General features: G+C 33.5%; 1 protein-coding gene across 2 annotated transcripts in view; it reads right to left on the minus strand.

Moving 5' to 3' along the window:
• LOC149083401 (chaoptin-like) overlaps positions 1 to 20,123 on the minus strand; it is a 51,263-nt gene that overhangs the window by 10,708 nt on the left and 20,432 nt on the right. Inside the window, exons 2-3 of one of the 2 annotated variants that reach the window (XM_089236682.1) lie at positions 8,097 to 8,266; positions 2,061 to 2,252 (exon numbers count right to left, since the gene is read on the minus strand). In XM_089236682.1, the coding sequence (XP_089092808.1) occupies positions 2,061 to 2,252; positions 8,097 to 8,126 (222 nt within the window). In that variant the 5' untranslated portion in view covers positions 8,127 to 8,266. The remainder of the gene's footprint in view (positions 1 to 2,060; positions 2,253 to 8,096; positions 8,267 to 20,123) is intronic. The other variant, XM_089236683.1, reaches the window with a different exon arrangement.

Here is a 20,123-nt window from a genome sequence, read left to right on the forward strand (position 1 = left end):
TATGTTATATTTCTGATTTTACGTACCAACAAGGTTTATGAAAGAACTATGTGGAGAAATCTAAATAATTTTTTTTCCTCTACGCATTGTAACATTCTAAACATCTTCTCATGATGTGGGGACTTAGTTTGAACTATTCTGGTGATAAATGGTAATTATATACATATATATATGTTACTGAAGTTTTCGAGTGGAATGCAGTAGACTCGTTCGCTAGTTTTTATACAGTCTGATATTATATACTGTTATTACATGGCCAAAGGTCCCGCGCTAGTGACTAACGACTTACACTAGCTTAGTTGTTGCAGTTTACTTGCACCACTTCTATATAGATTCACTGGTGTGTCAATTTATCAGACTTGAGCATCAGTTTTATAAATTTACTCGAGTGGCTACTAGTAATGGGCAGTACTTTTCTAGAATGTAGGGCGTGGCGCCAGGAAGACGACGGCTACAGTACATTTCAGTTGCAGATGCGTTAAGTAAATGTCATAATCTTCTTTCTCTTTAGTGTTATTTTCGATGTCAGTTTTAAACTGAGTAACAAGTGCATTTTGTGGAGTTCGTTTCAGATCTGATGACTTCTCCGAATAGATAGCGCAACATTTCTTTGTTTGTGAATCGTGCTTATAAAGACTATTTTGAAATTCAACTTGGGGACCAAGACAAGAAATGCCCCCTGAATGCAACGTGAGTGTAAAGCTTCATTTCCTGTTTAGTGACCTGGATCAATTCCAAGAATCTTGGGGCTGTAAATGATTAACAGGGAGAGCGCTTTCATCACGATTTCAAGACGATGGAAGAGTGCTACCAAGGACAAAAACTGGACTACTGCTGGGGTATTAAACGAGATTGCTCTCATAAAAAAGTCCACTAAGGCAAGAGTTATAAACGCAAATTCTTGCTTGCCAGAAAAAATAAACTCAGAAAAAACTAAAAATGCTATTTTGAGAAAAAATCTACAGCGTACAGAGAAAAACTGAATTCAGATTTAAAATCAGCATACTCGAATTAGGTAAGATCAAGTGCTTGTATAAATGTAACAAAAATATTGATCTCCAGTGTTATCAGTGACATTTTTTATGTATGAAAACTTGAAATTTTATATATGTTGCGGCCTAAGTGTCCGATCTATAGAAATGATTAGTGGATTTTTGGGCCTTTGCCCGTCAATTCGCGATCTCTGGCTAGTTCGATGCTTTCGCTGAATACATTTTTTCCATCGCCAACGTCTCCATTGTGACGAGAGGGAGTTGAAAGAGAGATTTGAGAGAGAGAGAGAGTGTGAGAGGGAGAAACTACATTTATATACATAATAATAATATAGACATATGTATAAAGTTTGTTCCGTCAAATTTTTTGAAGGAAAAAATGATTACCGATGATTACCGCATCGTGACTACGACATGATGGGTTGCCATAGCTAACGTGGACATAATTATCACGAAAAAATACGCCCACTTGGCGATGTCCCCACCCCGAATCATAACATTGAAGGTCGTAAGGTCGTGCTCACCATGACCTTCAACCTCGTGTACAGCAGCAAATGTGAATGCCGTGTAGAATATTTAATTATGGGGAAGAGGCACATAGCATTTTATAGGCGGACTAACATATGATCCCTCGCACTATTCCTTGTTGGACAAAATGAAGGACGCCGTGTGGGGTCAATGACTGCAATATAATGGAGAAATTGCAGGCTATTGTCCGTAGATGTCCCCACGGAATGGTTCTCCACAGCCATTTGAAAACTCTTTGCTAAATTGCAGGAGTGCAGAGATTTAAACGGGGAGTACGTCCGAAGTAATATTTGGTTCTTGTGAATATAATTGGGTCGGATACGAATGACAAATGGGCAATCAATGTTATGAATGTCAATTGGGTTATAACCGTTACGAATGTCAAATGCATTGTCTCTTTGGCGATAGACTATGTATGGCTATAATTAAAGAATCACGCGATATAATTGAGTTGTCTATTGTGTTTTCAGAATTTTTCATCATCGCAAGAGCAACACATAGATATGGGATTGAATAGAAAAAAGAGACAAAGCCCTCTACCTGATATGCATTTTCAACTGAGCTCAAAGAAGGGAAGGCCGAGAAAGGCACTCCACGGCACGTCACTTCGTGGTGCATGCTTCTGCAAGTGCACAGAGCGTTAAAAGAGCACAGCTCTGCAGAGGCTTCACTTCGGAAATTGAATGCAGGCATCACCGACATCATGGCCAACACAGCCACCATTGACAGCATCTGCCAATAGACAAAGAAGAACCCATACACGGAACTTAGACAACAAAACACACCATTACAGAAAAAAGAATCTTTCAGAATAAAAATAATAAATTATAATTAATTATCTCGGAGAATTCCACCGAATTAAAAAAAAATGTATCTATAAAATTCGATTGGCTCCAGCAACAGCTGGAGCTTTCTTGTTGAAAACACATTTTTCATTGAATTTAACTTCGTCTGATATTAAAATGCAAATAAAATTTCACACATAAGCATTATCAAATTATCGCCAATATTCACTCGAGTTTAGGGAATGAATATTTATCATACTGTCTCGAAAGTTAGATTTATGACCAAAGAAAAAATTAAAAATACTATAATATTCCTGTATATATTTTTTATAATGAACACGTTGATTCGAAGCGAATGCGCAATACACTGTGAATATATTATTTTTTCTGTTCTGGATTTTCTCAAGATTTCGTCGCTTTTATAATCAACTTAGACAACGCCCAAGCAAAGTCATAAAACAACAGTTTATTGTCTGGAGCTTTAGGGCGTTTATGTTGTTTTTTTTTTCTTATTGCTCTTATTCTTCTTTTTTTAAATTCGGTATTTGCCACTATTTCTCTTTCTTGCGGGAATAATAACAGTAAATATCGTTCCTTATCATGATTAATCTTTTCTTCAAGTGTGAGAGGTCGGGAGTGGCGAGGAAAATAAAAACACCCTCTTACATAGGCGCGTTGATTTACGATGTTTCACGAAGCAACAAATTTGCTCGATTCTCTGAGGAGAAAGATTCAGCATTACTATTTCATTCGTTTATACACGAATATTTGGCTATCGATGCAAAAACTGCACAAGTTCTACCATGTTGTGAATCGTTTATGCTTACTCATTTTCAGCTCGAGTTTATGAAATTTTAATCTTTATTCAGAATAATTTAAAACCGTTTCATTACGCTGAGCGTTTCAAATTGTTCGTCCATAGGACTATCTCAGTTGACTTTAGAAATATACTTTCAGTAACAAAAAAGTTTTCAAATGGTATACGGTTTCTTAAAATGCCGTAATTCATTTGAGGGGTCGTATATATGGATAAAAAAATTAACTTTTTATTTGATCATCCTGACCTAAAAAGCTAATTAGAAAGTTATTGTCCTGTGTTTTCTGACGTCAAGAAAAAAATTCACGTTTCCAAGTGCAATATTCACTGAGATATTTGAATTAAAAAAATCGCGGAAAAGGTGTGAAAGAACCGCAAGATGAGCTGATGTTGTTGTTTCATATTTTTCCCCTTTTTTAAATACAAACATCTCACTTAGAAATGTGGATTTGTGTTTTAGTCTGAAGAGAGACAGAGCAGCAACTTTCTAATTGGGGTTTTTTAGGACAGGATGACCAAATAAAAATTCATCTGTTATGTATACGACCCCTCACGTAATTTACAACATTTCATGAAACTGTATGTCATTTGAAAACTTTTTGTTACTGAAAGTATATTTCTAAAGTTAACGGTTGCAGATATAGTTCTATAGGAAAACAATTCGAAACATCCAGTATAGATATAAAAAAGGATTAATATATAAAAATATTTTGAGAACTTTTGCTCAATTTTTTTTTTCAGAGTTTTACGCAATCCAGTCAATAAATTTTTGTTTCTCCTATTCTATAAACTTTGAATAACAATATTTAGCAGTTTTTCATAGGCTTGTGTACCACATTTTTTCTATTAATAGATGCATAAAAATCATATAAATTTTTGTTTTGAGGGTAACTCTATATGAGGGGGTTAAAGAGTCAGAATGAGGGGGAGAAATTCTCATTTCCAGAAAAAAAGAAGGTTTTAGTAAAACTGTTGTCTTAGCGTCTCCAGTTAAAAATTGTAGTTTCACAATCTAGTAGTGAACTATTGAGGCTGAGACTTAGTTCACTTTTTCTTTCAACTGCACTTTAGCACTTTTAGATTGCATTTTTGAACTAAAGTCATAATTATTGAAAATTGACTTACACCAAACTTACATTAACCCCCATATCATTTTGAGAGCGGTCTTACTATTTTCATTTTATCAAGACTAAGTCTATCGAGAAGTTCACTGACTGGAAATGACCCAAATCACATTGTTGTAGCTTGAATTTTAGCGAGACTGGCGCTGTTACGAAGAAGCAGCTCATTTAACTTGAAATTCCGTCAGATTCTTTTATTTTTGGGTGGGGGGGGGGGGGCACAAGTATCATTTATATTCGTGTATATATAAGTCGAGTTTTTCTGTTGAAAAATTAGTTCTTCCGTATATTTGGGAGGTAGACATATATGCGGATTAGTTTTTGAGAAAAAAAATCAACCATAGTTCTACTAACATTCCTCCTATCATCTGCTAACCAAAAAAGTGTTTTTATGAGCCAGGTGGGACGAAAACAGCGGTGTAGCATCATGGGGGCTCTCAGAAGCGAGCAATGCACTGAGGTCCCCTGAAATTTATACAATTGATTCAAATTGCTATGCAAGGCCATCTAACGTTCCCCCATAAACCAAAAAGCCTCGGGCACAAATACACGAGTATATAGTACTGTGTTTTGTTTCAAACCAAAAATATAGCAAGATCTCACGAGAGCAAAGAAACTTCAGTCTTCGTTAGTTTATAAGTGAAATACAATAGGAAACATTAATACGATCTGAATGAGAAGAAATAAAAACAGATTATTATTTAATTAAAAATTTGATGTGAAAATATTTTTTAAGTCTGATTTCACTTTTTTCTGTCATGAATCGCTTGGACCGGGGTAAAAAAAATGCTACACGCGAGTTCACAAATAATAATAACCGACAAGGGAAAACACAACGTGACTTTTATTTACTTCCAACATTTGAAAAATGACTTGACTACATCGATATACACCGTTTCCATTTAATGAAAAATATATGTATGTAGTCTATAAACCTATTCGAACACATATATAAGATTTGACACTTCTTGACATGAAAAACATGAAATACACGCACACAAGCCCCCTCCTTCTACTGCTGTTTTTTCTAAAAAGAATTTATCACTTTTGAATATCATGTAGCCTACATCTCTATTGTATCACAAAATGATAGCTATTGAAATTACAATAATATTTAAATGATAGCTATTGAAATTATAATAATATTTAAATGATAGCTATTGAAATTATAATAATATTTAAATGATAGCTATTGAAATTATAGTAATATTTAAATGATAGCTATTGCAATTATAATAATATTTAAATGATAGCTATTGAAATTATAGTAATATTTAAATGATAGCTATTGAAATTATAATAATATTTAAATGATAGCTATTGAAATTATAATTACAAGTAAACTATTATAAATATCCAAGTTTATAATTTGCAGTAGGCACACAAAAATTAATTTACGAAAATGAGCACAGTATTGAAGATAATATCGTTCCCCTTATGCCAGAAACACGAATGTGAAAATTTTGAAAACTTTAGAAATGACGTTTGAATGTTTACTCTAGCCTTGAATGAATGTTATTTTCCTAAAATATTTTTCAACATATGTTTGAAGTTTTTAGGTGAGTGGTTCCCAAATTTTTTGGAGCGTGACCTCCTTTCGACAAGAAATTTATCGGTGATCCCTCTTGGTAAAGTGACCATCTGTCCTTGTTTTCCAGGACATACCCGATTTTTTTGGTAGTAAATATGCTGTCCCAAATGCACTTTTTTGGGACGCCTGTTTCTGTCGGTTTTCATTTGACGATATTGGCTTTTTTTATTATTATTTTAAATATTATATGAATATTTATTTTGTTTCTTGATGTAGCTAGTGTTCCTTATGCAAGATAGAAGTGTATCGAGGTGTATGTTCCTTAATTGTGATATGCATAGCGATTCAGAAAGAATCATCCCATTTCAAAATGATTTTTCACTTGAAATCGACAGTTAGTAATATTTTCTATAAAACGTATATATAGACACATTTCCCCCGTATATTTACATATTACTCATCATTCTATATGTTTAAATAAAAAAAACTTTGAAATCGCATGACTCCCTCTGAGTTACAATGTATTCGTATAAACATGGTATATTGATTATTGCACAAGTAAAATGTGATAAAATTACATTTTATGGTATATGGGCATACATATTTTTATGGGCATGTTTTTCTCAGCTACCTCGTTGGGCATTTTGCCCGTTGTGGCGTTGTATTTGTATTTGTATGGTATGTAGCTCAGCTGAGTGATACAATTTTTTATTTTTGCCGTATTTTTATATATTTGCGTTCTCTCTCAATAAAAATAAATTTCGTAGTTAGATGTTTTTATTTTGGAGAATCTCTCGAATTTTATTGACATTTACCCTCAGGGGGCCGTAATTCACTCTTTGGGAACTACTGCAATAGGTGATACACATTTTCGCATTTGTGGCAGAACTTTGCAAAATAAGTGATCCAATCAGCTGAGAAACCGAGAAGTGAAAATTTTTTCTCTGGCATAAGGGGTGGTGGAAGATATGTAAACTACGTACATGAGATTTTAGCATGCGTTTTCAATTTACATTTTGAAGTAAACTATAAATCACTCTTGGTCACTTGGCATATCATTGCAATAGTCGAGTAAGCCAAACTAATAATTATGAGGTTTTTTTTAATATTGTCTTCCATGCAAAACTGAGCTGGCCCCTTTTGCATGGTGCCACCGTTGTCGCTTGGTACTGACTTCATTCTCGCCCAAGTGTTTCGTGTCACTGGAATTCAGAAATTTGCCATTGCCTAGAGGATTATAAATTTGCCTCGAGGTTGGATAGGCCACTTTGGAAATATATGATATGGCATATATAGATTATGGCACTGAGTTTATCCAAGAGACATACGAATCTTAGATCTTGCGTCTTTTTCTTGTTAGGTTCTGCCAAAAAACAAAATTTTACCCTGTGCTATTTCTTGTAGCTTTTACTGAGCTGAACCTCGAGATCATGCACAGCAGCTGTGGTTAGTGCTTATAAATGCAGGGTGATTCAGAAAAGATGGGAAAAACTTTGAGAGGTGATTGTACACACCAATGCAAACAATTGTCATCACAGAAGGCATGGTCTAACATGAAACGCAAACATGTTAGCGCGTTTCGAAACGATCGCTCCGCAAACGTTAGAACGGCATTCTTGTTGAAATTTATCGGGAGAAAAAGAACATAAAATGCATACAAATTTTACCTGGGGAGGAAGAAGAAGAAATCGTACGCAAATCTGCGTCACATTGAATAAAAGGCGCGGACTCAGCATTGCCTAAGTGCGCCATTATCCCGTACGTTACAACTGTGAGAACCGTTTCACGCTGGAATAACTTCACAGGGCTGGCGTCCGCGACTTTTATTCAATGTGACACAGATTTGCATACGATCGCTTCTTCCCCAGGTTACCTTTGCATGCACGGTGTTCTTTTCTTCCCGATAAATTTAACAGGAATGCCGTTTTAACGTTTGTAGAGCGGCCGTTTCGGAACGCGCTTGCGTTTCATGTTAGACTAAGCATTCTTTCATGACAATTGTTGGTATTGGAGTGTATTATCACCTCTTAAAGCGTTTCCCATTTTTTCTGATCAGCCTGTATACACTCTAGGATGGGATATTTGGCAAGAACTGGTTATCACAATGACACATCTCAAGGTTGACTAAGGTTTTCACTTCAAGAACTTTTCTAATTTATTCCCAAAGAACTTAAAGATACATGCTGCAAACTCATGTAAGTAATGTAGGTATATCTGCAATATTTAATTCTCAATGAAATACTGAAAGTTTCTATTTCTTCTGTATTCGCCCTGTATAACATCAAATTACAATAATCTGAGAGATATTTTCTTCTATCTCACCATTGACGGCCGATGGAAACTTGAAATCATGCATGGCCAAGACAATATAAAGCTGAGTACATGACCTTAATTCATGTCCTCTTCCTTCAATCCTCTTGTGTCATTCGGGACTTCAAAGTAATTACAAATGTCTTTAGATCTTAGGTCGTTCCCTTGAAATTTTCCGGTCCCTGCAACGAAACTTGTTTAAGTATACAATTTTTTGACTAGATCATTGACTAGATAGAATAAGGTTGTTGTATTTCATATAAACAAAATCAGAGAATTCATGTCTGCTTTGGGTCGAATGATTTAATTCCCGATTTAATCGATATTAATCCATCGATATTTTATATAGTTCGTCTCTAGTCTCTGCGCCTTTGTTATTTACGAAACCATTTACAAAATATTGATCTGAATTATATACTGTACACTGAGATAAAAATTTGTTAATTACGAAGATTTAGATCAATTAATTACGACAACTGAGATTTTTTGTTAATGACGAACTTTTTATACAGTATCTTTAAAAAAAAAATTACCTTCGCTTTTCCCCTCAAAAAAATTATCCCTTCCTCCACTCATGCAAAATAAAATAAAATAAACTTTTCCCTGTGAAATTCATTAAGGGGGAAATCATAGTATTACAAAGTAGAAGAAGTTATAAGAAAAATGGAACCAAGAAAGGCTTTCTGCGTGTGAAATAAATTTACAAAAAAATGAAATTGTGTTTGTATATTCACAACATAATAAACTTAAGAATCGTGCTCATCTGCAAAAAAAAAACCACAACAACAACAACAAACACATTAATGAAATTCGCTGAAATTAAAATTCACCTCATATTTTTGAGGAAACATCCAGTTTGCAATTAAATGAGAATAGGACACAAATAATCTCCCGTTGGAAATATTCATAGTTAATAATGGTTAATAATTACTCATCTCGCTTTCTTTTATAGTCGATCAGAAACTTACAACATCAAATTGACATTAATTGCAACAGATTAGCATATAAAACATAATATCCGCAGCTTTTTGATCTTTTTGGAAATATCAAATTATTGAATGTATGGGAGACAGAATTATGACTGCAAATTCTATGTTAACAACTTTAGCTGCATAAATTCCGACGTTCATTTAAATTTAACATCTTCTTCATGTTCATACGAATTAAAATCATTTGTACAGGTTGTCCCAAATTGTTTGCACAGCGAATATTTGAAAATTTTTATGGAAGGGGGGGGGAATGATCGAATATATGAGGAAAACCCAGAAAAATAAACTTTTTATGTAAACCTTCTGGGCTAAAACTTCTACTTAGTGAAATGCAAATTAGGGTCTGAGAAGTCATTTTGAAAAAAATCAAAAATTTTTAAATGTGTAATATTACTATATAATATAATATTACAAAGATATTTGAATTTGAATTTTTCAGCATTCATCGCCAAGGATTGAGGGTGTGGTTCACAAGTTCTGAAAAGTAAATTTAATTCAAAGTTGTAAAAGTTCTGTAATTGTCAAAAAATGTAATTGTTATTTACTGTGAATAAAAAATAAAATGCTTTAGTTTATTCTATTTGCGTCACTAAAAATGAAAATTTTTTTGCCCAATCGAAAAATCTGGCCGACACAGTGATAAATTGCCATAGAACAGAGATTTTATTTATGTAATATCCCGATGTATAAATACTGCATTTGTAAATATGGACTTTTTTGCAAATAACTTATCAGAGTGAGATCTACTTCAATTATTGGAAGTATCAGTACACAGGACCGTAAAAAAATTTTTTTCTTTACTTTTTTGTATGTATGCAACCTTTCAAACAAATTTTGATACTTTGAATTATTTTGTAATTGAAAGTATGATTCTTGAAGTCAACGGTTGCAGATATATCTGCTGTTCAAACAATTTGCGTCAGGCCTGTAATAGTGTTTACCACGTCATTGAAGTTATTTGAGAATTGGTTACAAAAAAATTTACAATATTATTTACTGTGCGATTCAAATTACAAAACAATTTTTTCCTATGCTTATCTGTCAGCACTCAAGCCATCAGCCGTATACCGACAACACTGTGTGGTAATTAAATTCTTACGGTGAAGCATTGTTAAGGAATAAATGAAACATGTTTAAAATTCAGTGCAAAAATATAAGAAAGAAACATTAAAGGGATTATGTTCAAATATATTTTTAGAAAATTTTTCTGCATTCAAAGAAAGAAAGAAAAATTAATGTGCTTTAAAGTGAAAAATTCTCAAATTCTTCTACAGACATCGCAAAACGCATTAAATCGTACGAAAGCATCAGTTACACTTGCAAAGTTCATAGGGTTCTGCTGTATAGTTTTTCAAAGTAGGAAAAAAGAATTAAATAAAAAAAATGTATTATATCATCTCAAAAGGAGACGGAAAAAGAAAGATTAGTTTTCATTTGAGAGAAAACTCTTTAAAAAGATGTAGTTGAAACGATTTTCCTTCTTATTTCTTGGTATTCGTTTTTTTTCTTTCTGATTATATATATTTCTTCAATTTGAAGAAGAAGAAAAATAAAGAAAACTTTCACTTTAAACGAATTTCTCCGAGTCTCTAAAACATATTCGTGATTTAATGAAACGGAAACGCTTTTTTTTACTTTTCATTTTATTTTTTTCATCGTTAATTTAAACCGCTGTGTATATGTATGTATATGAAACTCTTTTTCCACATTAAGCTCATTCGGAAAGAAAAAAAAAATGCATAAAGATGCAAAATGGCCGAAGAAGAATGGAATAGTAACTTATGATCTTCCTGGGGGAGCTTTATATTATTCTTCCACACGTATAATTTCATTCTCCTCTTTTCGATCTCACCGAAAAAATATCCTTAGATCTCACAGGAGAGTCGTGAAAATGTGATTTAACCCTAAGGCGGTTTCAGTTCTCGGGAAAAATCTTGTTGAATATGCAAATTCATGTCGCGCTTAAAACCATTTTCATTGACTTTTCAGAATCATTTTCAGTCGCACACAACATTTGGCAAAGGGGGTTATAGAAAATATCACTCTAAGAAGGTTTGATTCCGTTAAAGTATATGGTAATTTTTCAGCCTGTTAAAGTAGATGATGATGATGACGACGTTAGGAAATTTTTGTGGTATAGAAAAGGTCCTTATTGTGAGTGTGTGTATGCATATATAAGTCAAACAGTTAAGTTTGATAAATAAAGAAGATTTATTTAAATTTCAACTCTCTATTGGAATCCCGTTATGAGTCAGTCACGAGTGAATATTCTTATTTAGGATTTTTTTAAGTGAATTTAGGAGGTATCTGCTTTTATATTTTCTTTATTATTGGATTTTAAAGTTTTTAAAAGCTTTTGAGAATTTGAATGAGGATATTTCTTTATGAGATTAAATAATCGTTTGATTGAAAGGAAATGATTTAATTCTTTGTTTCAAAATAGTTTTTTTATATATTTTTAATGAAATCATAACTCTTATCATTAGCAACAGCAAATTTTAGCTAAAATTAAAAATTGGCCACTAACTGATTACGCTGCGAATATCGAAAGGCTATTATAGATTTACATTTGAATGATCAAAGAATGTTTATTTCTCTCCATATTTTTCGCCTACGATCATTTCATGCACACGGAGAGAGAAACCTTTGCTAAAACAACGGGATTCAAGTTCAATTCCGAAAAACCATGCTTTTCATACAAAGGTTATTAACATATACTTTTTGGAAAGAGAGAAAATTCAACTGCTCCAGCGGGGAATCGAACCCACGTTCCTTTCTCTTTCCGTGTGAACGCCTTAGGCCACGAGAAGACAGAGGCAACGAATATCTTAGTCTTTCCTTGGAGCTCGTGTGCACAGAACGGGACCGTACATAGACGGTCGGACACAATTCAGGCCAAAGCTCACAATTGCTGACGGTGTGCACACGAGCTCCAAGGAAAGATTGGGATATTCGTTGTCTAGTGGTCTGGGGCGTTCACCCGGAAAGTGAGAAGACGTGGGTTTGATTCCCCGCAAGGGCCGTTGAATTTTCTCTCTTTCCAAAAAATATATCTTCGCATAAGCCAGTTGTTAATAACCTTCGTATGGATAGCTGAGAGTGACGCCATCCTCGGATATGCTTTTCGTGCTTTCCCCTATATTTGAACCTAAAACTTTCTGTTAACAGGTTGAACAACCACACAGTGCACAGAGGGTGTTAACCACAGACATTATAATGTTGTGGGTGTAAAGTGCCAAAACAGTTTTTTTGTATGAACACATTAATTAATTAAATCAAGGAAAAATATTTTTTTGTCTTTATATTATGCCGAGGTGAACTCGAAAAGAAAAGTCATCTGGACTCCGCCGGGACTTTTCTACCCAGATCCTTCTTACAAATCGAAAAGCATGATCCCATCTACACCACTGGAGACACGACATTGCCTTCCTTATTTCACGCACTGTGATCTTAGCCGCCGAGATAGAGGCATTAGTATATAGCTTCTTTAACTCCAGCAAATGGTCCCCAGGTGGGACGGTAGAGAGAGAGAAATATATGGACAGCTTTTTCTCAGCCTTCCTATGGGGCTAAGGAAAAGCTGTCTATATATCTCTCTCTCATATTAATTAATTGGTGCTAATTGTTAATCCTCTATGGCACACCCTCATCAAAATTCATAAATGAAAATACTTTTTTGAAAATACAGACGCAAATTGCTGTTCTTGACGTATTTTTAATTAAAAAAACATATTTCACACAAAAAGTTAATCAACTTAATTAGTACTTCAACTATAAATACATTTTAACAAAACAACTTATATAATAAATTTTTTAAAAACTATAACACAACTGATAAGGTAATAAAGAATTTTTAGGAATACGGTTTTTCATAATAACGAGTTATTGACAATATGTTTCCAGTGTATATTCAAATGTACAACAGCCCATAAAGGCTTAGCAACGGATTTTCAAACGAATATTATCAAATAATTTAGCTGCCTCTTCTTTGCTCTCTTCAAACGACTCATTTTAGAATAGCTTAGTGGGTAAATTAAAATTGCTCTCTTAACAAGGTTTCCAAGATATATATATATAAAAAAGAATAAAAAACGGACTTCTCTCGGTTTAATTTGTTTCAGTTATTGATTAGTTGGCTTCCAACGGCATAAAATTTTCATCGTGAAACTAAATAATCCAAAGAGAAATATTGAAATTTGCGAAATTAACTTCACGAAACTAATTAAACACAACAGTGGAACTTCCTCTAACGGACACTATTCTGATCCCCGGCCTCGTGGAATAGGGTTACAATGTATTTCACTCTTTGTTAGAGGACATTTTCGATAGCGGACAGTAAAATCAGCCAAACTCTATCTATTAATTTTTGGTCATAAACCCAGAACTTATCTTATTCAACTAAGGTTATGTTTAATCCCAAGCTCTTGTGCTGTTAAATGTGATAAATCGTTAATTAAGTACTTAATTAACTGAACATAACTATGGTCCAGGATGGTAAATTCGAAAGGTAATGTTGGTTTTGCTTGCTGATACATGTGAAGAAGGCCAATATTACAAATTGATAATGTTGTTATGAATGTTTTTATCTTCTTCACACTTCAATTCAATTTAATTTTCATTGCAAAATATGTGTAATACACGTATTATGTAAGGATAAAAATAATTAATTGGTTAAATGAAGGGAAGGTTACACATTTTTCCATATCTATTAGACCATAGTTTCCCAACATTTTTTTCCCCTCATCGCCCCCAACGCATCTAACCCATAGAATCTTTTGCTATACCCGTAGCTTCTACCGCCCCCCCCACGAACATTCTATCGCCCATCGGGGGCGTTAACGCCCACGTTGGGAATCACTGTATTAGACTACCAATATTATTTGGTGATTATGCATAATCGCCGGTAAAAGTGATAAATGTAGTGAAATTTAATCAAACTTTCTTATAGAGGTGATTAGTGATTTTGCGAACCACCAGTGTATTAACTATTGCAGTAACATATACGAAACAAACGCGATCGAAGTCAAACGTCGTGTAAATGTGAAAGTCGTATAAACGAGGTTCAACTTTATATCGCACCTCCTTATTAGCGGACACATTTTGTGATCCTATGGGTGTCCGTTATCGAGATGTTCTACTGTATATTTAAAGGTTCATAAAGAGCCGAACACGCGAATGATTAACAATATTACATTGTGACTATGCTGAATTTACAACGTCTCAGACTGTGTACAATTGAAATAACTGAATTCTCACGTAGCGTTTAATTATTAAAAATTATACGTTGGTCACGGAAAAGACATCGTTGAAATAGTCATTGCACGTAGGTTTAGCAACTTCATAAACAAATGCTAAATGTTGTTGGCATTTGAAAACAGTGGTTTCGAATCGAGAGCGAGTGCCCATATTCATTGAACCCACATGTTTAAGATCAAATACACCTAATATAAATGGACACGAGTAATTTAGAACGAGGATTCTGTACTTCCATCTTGACACGCAAGTTCCAACTATAGGCCGTCTTCGTATGCTTTTGAAACATCCGACTCGGCACTTGTTCGATCTGTACTCGTTAGAGAATATGCATAATTTACATCTGGCGCAATCATTCAACAGAAGATACCAAGGCGCTTTCATCTTAATGTCATTGTAATAATGTTAAGTTTACGACGAAGAAGGAGGGAAGGGCGTATGTGTAGAAGAGAAGACTAAAGATTCCGAGCATACGGATCATGTTCCGAAAGGGATCTTGCCGTAGGTGCATGATGAGATGCCAGTGTATTCCTATGGAAATCATATGCAATAACCTTGTTTACTGGTACGTGTTGTGTGTGTTGAAAGCATTGTCAACGAGTGAGTTTCGATCGGAAGACAGACCGGAGTTTGAGTTTAGGGGGATAAGGTCATACAAGATGGTCGTTATAAGCATTTCTGAATAAGACAAGGAGGAGAATCAGCATAAGAAGACAAATAGGAAGGTCAGTAATGCTTCATTTTGTAGTAAATACATTGATTTGAACCCTTTAATTAAGAAAAATCCTGTCCAGTAAAAAATTATCATTAATGAGAAGACTAAGAAGCCGTAGGAAATGCTGTAAGTCAATCAGCCAATTTTTTTTTACCTATGAATGAAATCATTAGCTAACAAAGATTGGTAGTAACGAGATTAGGTGGAATCTTAAAATAATACTTTTAACAATGGCTTCTGAACAATACTCTTCATAAAAAAATGGTATTTAAAAAATACTGTTCATAAAAGTGGTATCTAAACAATACTCTTCGTTAAAGTGGCAGGTATATAAACATATACGAATCTTGGCGGAAAAAGTTCAAGTTCCGATCGAAGTTGAACCTTTATAAACAATGCTCTTTCGGATAATAATTTTCAATAATGCTCTTTCGGTTACTCTTGTAACCGTTGTTACAAATAATATTGTTAAAAACAACGGTTTTTTAAATGATGGTTTTCGTAACAATGCTTTCTAACAATGCTTTCTAACAATGCTTTCTAACAATGCTTTCTAACAATGCTTTCTAACAATGCTTTCTAACAATGCTTTCTAACAATGCTTTCTAACAATGCTTTCTAACAATGCTTTCTAACAATGCTTTCTAACAATGCTCTTTGTAACAATGCTTTATAACAATTCTCTTTGTAACAATGCTTTATAACAATGCTCTTTGTAACAATGCTTTATAACAATGCTCTTTGTAACAATGCTTTATAACAATATTACTTTCAACAATGCTTCCTAACAATATTACTTTCAACAATGCTTTCTAACAATATTACTTTCAACAATGGCTTCTAATCAATACTTTTCCTGACAAAAATTTGTGAACATTACTCTTCATAACAACGGCATCTAAACTATTCTTTCTAACAGTAGCTTATAAACAGTACTCTCTGTAACAGTGGTTTATAAACAGTACTCTCTATAACAAATGGTTTCCAAACAATACTTTCATCATCATAATTTCTAAACAATGGTCTTCAATGTCAAATTCTCTAAACATCGCTCTTCCTTGCCATGGTTTCTGAACAATGCTCTTAGTAACAATGTTTCCTAAACAATGTTTTTCGTAAAAACGCTTAGAGATTTGTCTCCTTCGTAACAATGGCTTCTAAACAATGCTCTTCGGGATGCTTTTTAACAATGCTTTTTCGGATAATAATTTTTGTCAAAAATTAGCCTTTGGAATAATGATTTTTAACAAGGTTCTTTTGGGGTAATGTTTTTTCACAATGTTCTTCATGACAATGATTTTCCAAACAACTTCTAACTGCACACTTTCATTTTTTAGGATACAAGAACACCCATACGAATTGATCATTTCGGATCGAATGTAATCGAATGATATTATTTTTCCCTCAAAATTGATTAATTTTGAATTTGACGTAATGTGAAAATGTTCGATTTCCTTTTCAAATCCAAGCAACATCGAAAAAATCAAAGTAAAGAGAAAAATCATTTGAATGTTAATAATTTCCGTATAATATATATGTTACGGCAAATATAATAAATCAAGTTATACTTATACATAATAACCGGTTATTATTCGTAATGGCGGAGTTTTATAAACTTCCTTAAATTTATCACTTTTACTGGCGATTATGCATTCTACCCCAGCGTCGTTGATAAATTTGATAAATTTCCCTAGAAAGGAAAGGGTCCCAAAGTGCCGTCTTCAAACAATTTTGAAAAAATTGCCACTGATTCTACTCATCTAAATATGCACAAAAATATAGAAAATTCCAGCGGAATTATTATGAGTCAGTCAAAAAAATTTGTGAATATTAATATTTTGAATGCGATGGAGATCAAGAACGACTTCAAAAATCTCGCGGATACATATATAGCAGATACATCTGCTATAGCTGGTGTTGACAGGATCCGGTACACAGATAAAGAAAGAGAGAGAAAAAAAAGAGATATAATGGTTTTTCTAGAACAGAGAAGCTCGAGGAATGAAAGAAAAGGAAGTGGTTTATAGATATCTCAAGAAGCGCAAGAGGTGATGGGTAGCCAACTGTTATCGTTTTTAATACTTTTTTGCGGGCTTAATAATTGCATGCCGTCGCGATTTTTTGTGTTTTTTGTTTGCTTTTATGTGTTTCTAGGTGAGCTAAATCTGTCTGATTTTTTCATAATTTTTTTTGAGGAAGACACCTTTGGACCCTTTCCTTGTAAATTAATAACTTTTACCGCTGATTATGCATACCATCCAAGCGTCGTTGGTAAATTTAATAAGTACTAAACAATTTTTCATTTTTACCGGTGATTATGCATAATATCCACGCGTCGTGTCATTGGTAAACATAATAAATCGCACTATATGATAAATATGATAATTCATACACGTATTGTATCAAAAAATCGGGGTACAATCGTAGAATTTGTTATCATTACGTTGGGGTCCGACTATATTCACCACACATTCTAGACTCACTTGGAATTTCGCTTTCATATTTATCAAATTCACCAATTACACTAGGGTATAATGCATAATCACAGATAAAGGCGATAAATTTCATGTATTTATCAAATTTACCAATAACACTTGGTTATTTAGCGTAATAGCCGATAAAAGCGGTAATTTTTTTAGTATTTATCAAATTGACCAACGACACTTGGGTATCATGCAAAGCGATGAATTCATCAAACATACCAAGGCGATTGGTAAGAATGCGTAATAACCAATTCATCACATTTACCTCAACATTACACGGCGAAAAAAATCCTCCAAAGAAATTCAACTATATTTCACGAAAGGTTTTTAACAGCTGGCTGATGCGAAGATATTTTAGGAAAGAGAAAAAATTCAACTGCCCCTGCGGGGAATCTAACCCAAGTTCTTTCATTTTCCGGGCAAACACCATAGACCACTAGACTACAGAGGCAACGAATATCTCACTCTTTCCTTGGAGCTCCTGTGCACTGAATGGGACCGTACATGGACGGCCGGGCACAATTCAGGCCAAAGATCGCAAATTGCTGACGGTGCCACCAGATGGTGACTTATCTGAGGATGACGCCACTCTCCGCCATCCATACAAAGGTGGCACCGTCAGCAATTTGTGAGCTTTGGCCTGAATTTTGTCCGGCCGTCCATGTACGGTCCCGCTCAGTGCACACGAGCTCCAAGGAGAGATTGAGATATTCGTTGCCTCTGTAGTCTAGTGGTCTAGGGCGTTCACCCGGAAAATGAAAGGACGTGGGTTTGATTCCCCGCAGGGGCAGATGAATTTTCTCTTTTTCCTAAAATATCTTCGCATCAGCTAGCTGTTAAAAACCTTTGAATGGATAGCGGAGAGTGGCGCCATCCTCGGATATATTTCACGAATATAAAAAAACAGCACGAGAGAATATCATGATAAGGTTTTATCTCTGCGGTGTATTTTCCGGTGGAACTAACGCAAATGATTTTAGAATTCACGGGACTTAATATACCATTTTTTAGGCAGCAAAAAATTTCAAAATCAAGTTACCATATTTAGTATGAAATTATTGCGAAAAAAAAAATGAAGCGGAAAAATGAGTGAAATATGCATAAAAATGGTAATAAATTCAAAAGAACAAACTTTTTTTTTTTCTAAAATAAAACATACCGTAATCTTTTTTCAATTTCTTTGAATGAAAAACATGACCAAACCATTAATAAAACATTTTTTTTTGAATGTTTAATTTTTCTTTTTGAAAATTTTGTGTTTCTTTTCTCTTGTTATAGGATTTTCTATGTTGTGTGCGTGTGTGTTTGGTGTTTTTACCTGCAAAGTAAAACTCGAGGCGTTGATGCGTCAATTCCCGAGAAATGATCGTCTCTCTTCTCACATCATAATATTTTTCCACGAAATAAATACAGAAATATTATTTTAAGATTTATGATATTTTCCGTTTTTACGTAACCAGTCTTAGAAAAATGAAAAATGCATCAGAATGATTCCGGAGATCAAAAGTATTTCAGAATTCTTCGATATATTTATTATATTTAATGTTTGCGGAGTTGTAATTTATGAAACTTCTAAACTTAATGCCAATTAAGTTTGGAAATCTCATAAATAATATAAAAATAGAAAAATAATATAGTATTACGTTCTTTAAAAAAATATATTTAATCGCATTTCATTAAATATATTTATATATATTTTTCAAGATTTCCTATCATGTTAGATATTAATTAATTTCCCCCTTAATTGAAGAGAAAAATTTCTAGTTATTATTATGATAAATGAAATTCTTTGAATTTCCGCAGAATGAGGAAATGTTTTACCAATTGATGCAAAAAATACGTGAATCAAATTATTTATTTATTTTTAAATCAATATAATGAGTTTTGAATGCTATTGATTAATAAATTAATATTACAGTCATTTTATTATGAAATCCAATTTAGAATAAGATACTCTTGTTACTTTATCAACAAGACGATACTGACATTCATGTTTTTTGAAGGAAGGAAAGACTAAAGACGTCGAGATGAATTTCATCCATCCTAATATCCGGAGATGAAATTATCATTTTGGTAATCATTTTAGTATGATACTGAAAATAATTCCATGAAAAGTATTCGAAAACATTATTTTATGCAAATGAAAATGTATGTAATGAGATAAAAATATATAAAAACAATGTATAAAAATGAAAATGCTGATTTTCATTGTTTTTCAAAATTTTAAGATTTTTAAAGGAATTTTTATTACGAGAAATTCCTTTAGGCCATTATGTGCCCATTAATTTTTTTAAAATGATTTTCGTCGTTTTTCATTAGATTTTAAAAACTATTTTCAACGAGTCTTAACTTTTTTAAAACCTTTTGCAACAAGGATATTTTATCGAAGGTTTTTAACAACTGGCTGTTGCGAAGATATATTTTGGAAAGAGAGAAAATTCAACAACTCCTGCGGGGAATCGAACCCACGTTCTCTCACCCGGAAAATGAAAGGACGTGGGTTCGATTCCCCGCAGGGGCAGTTGAATTTTCTCTCTTTCCAAAATATATCTTCGTAACAGTAAGTTGTTAAAAACTTTCGTATGGTAGAAGAGAGTAA

This window comes from Pholcus phalangioides, unplaced genomic scaffold (assembly GCF_987345545.1).
Source record: "Pholcus phalangioides strain wild (caught in Gottingen) unplaced genomic scaffold, Ppha-v1.0 ptg000009l_1, whole genome shotgun sequence".
In the NCBI taxonomy this organism is placed as follows: Eukaryota; Metazoa; Arthropoda; class Arachnida; order Araneae; family Pholcidae; genus Pholcus; species Pholcus phalangioides.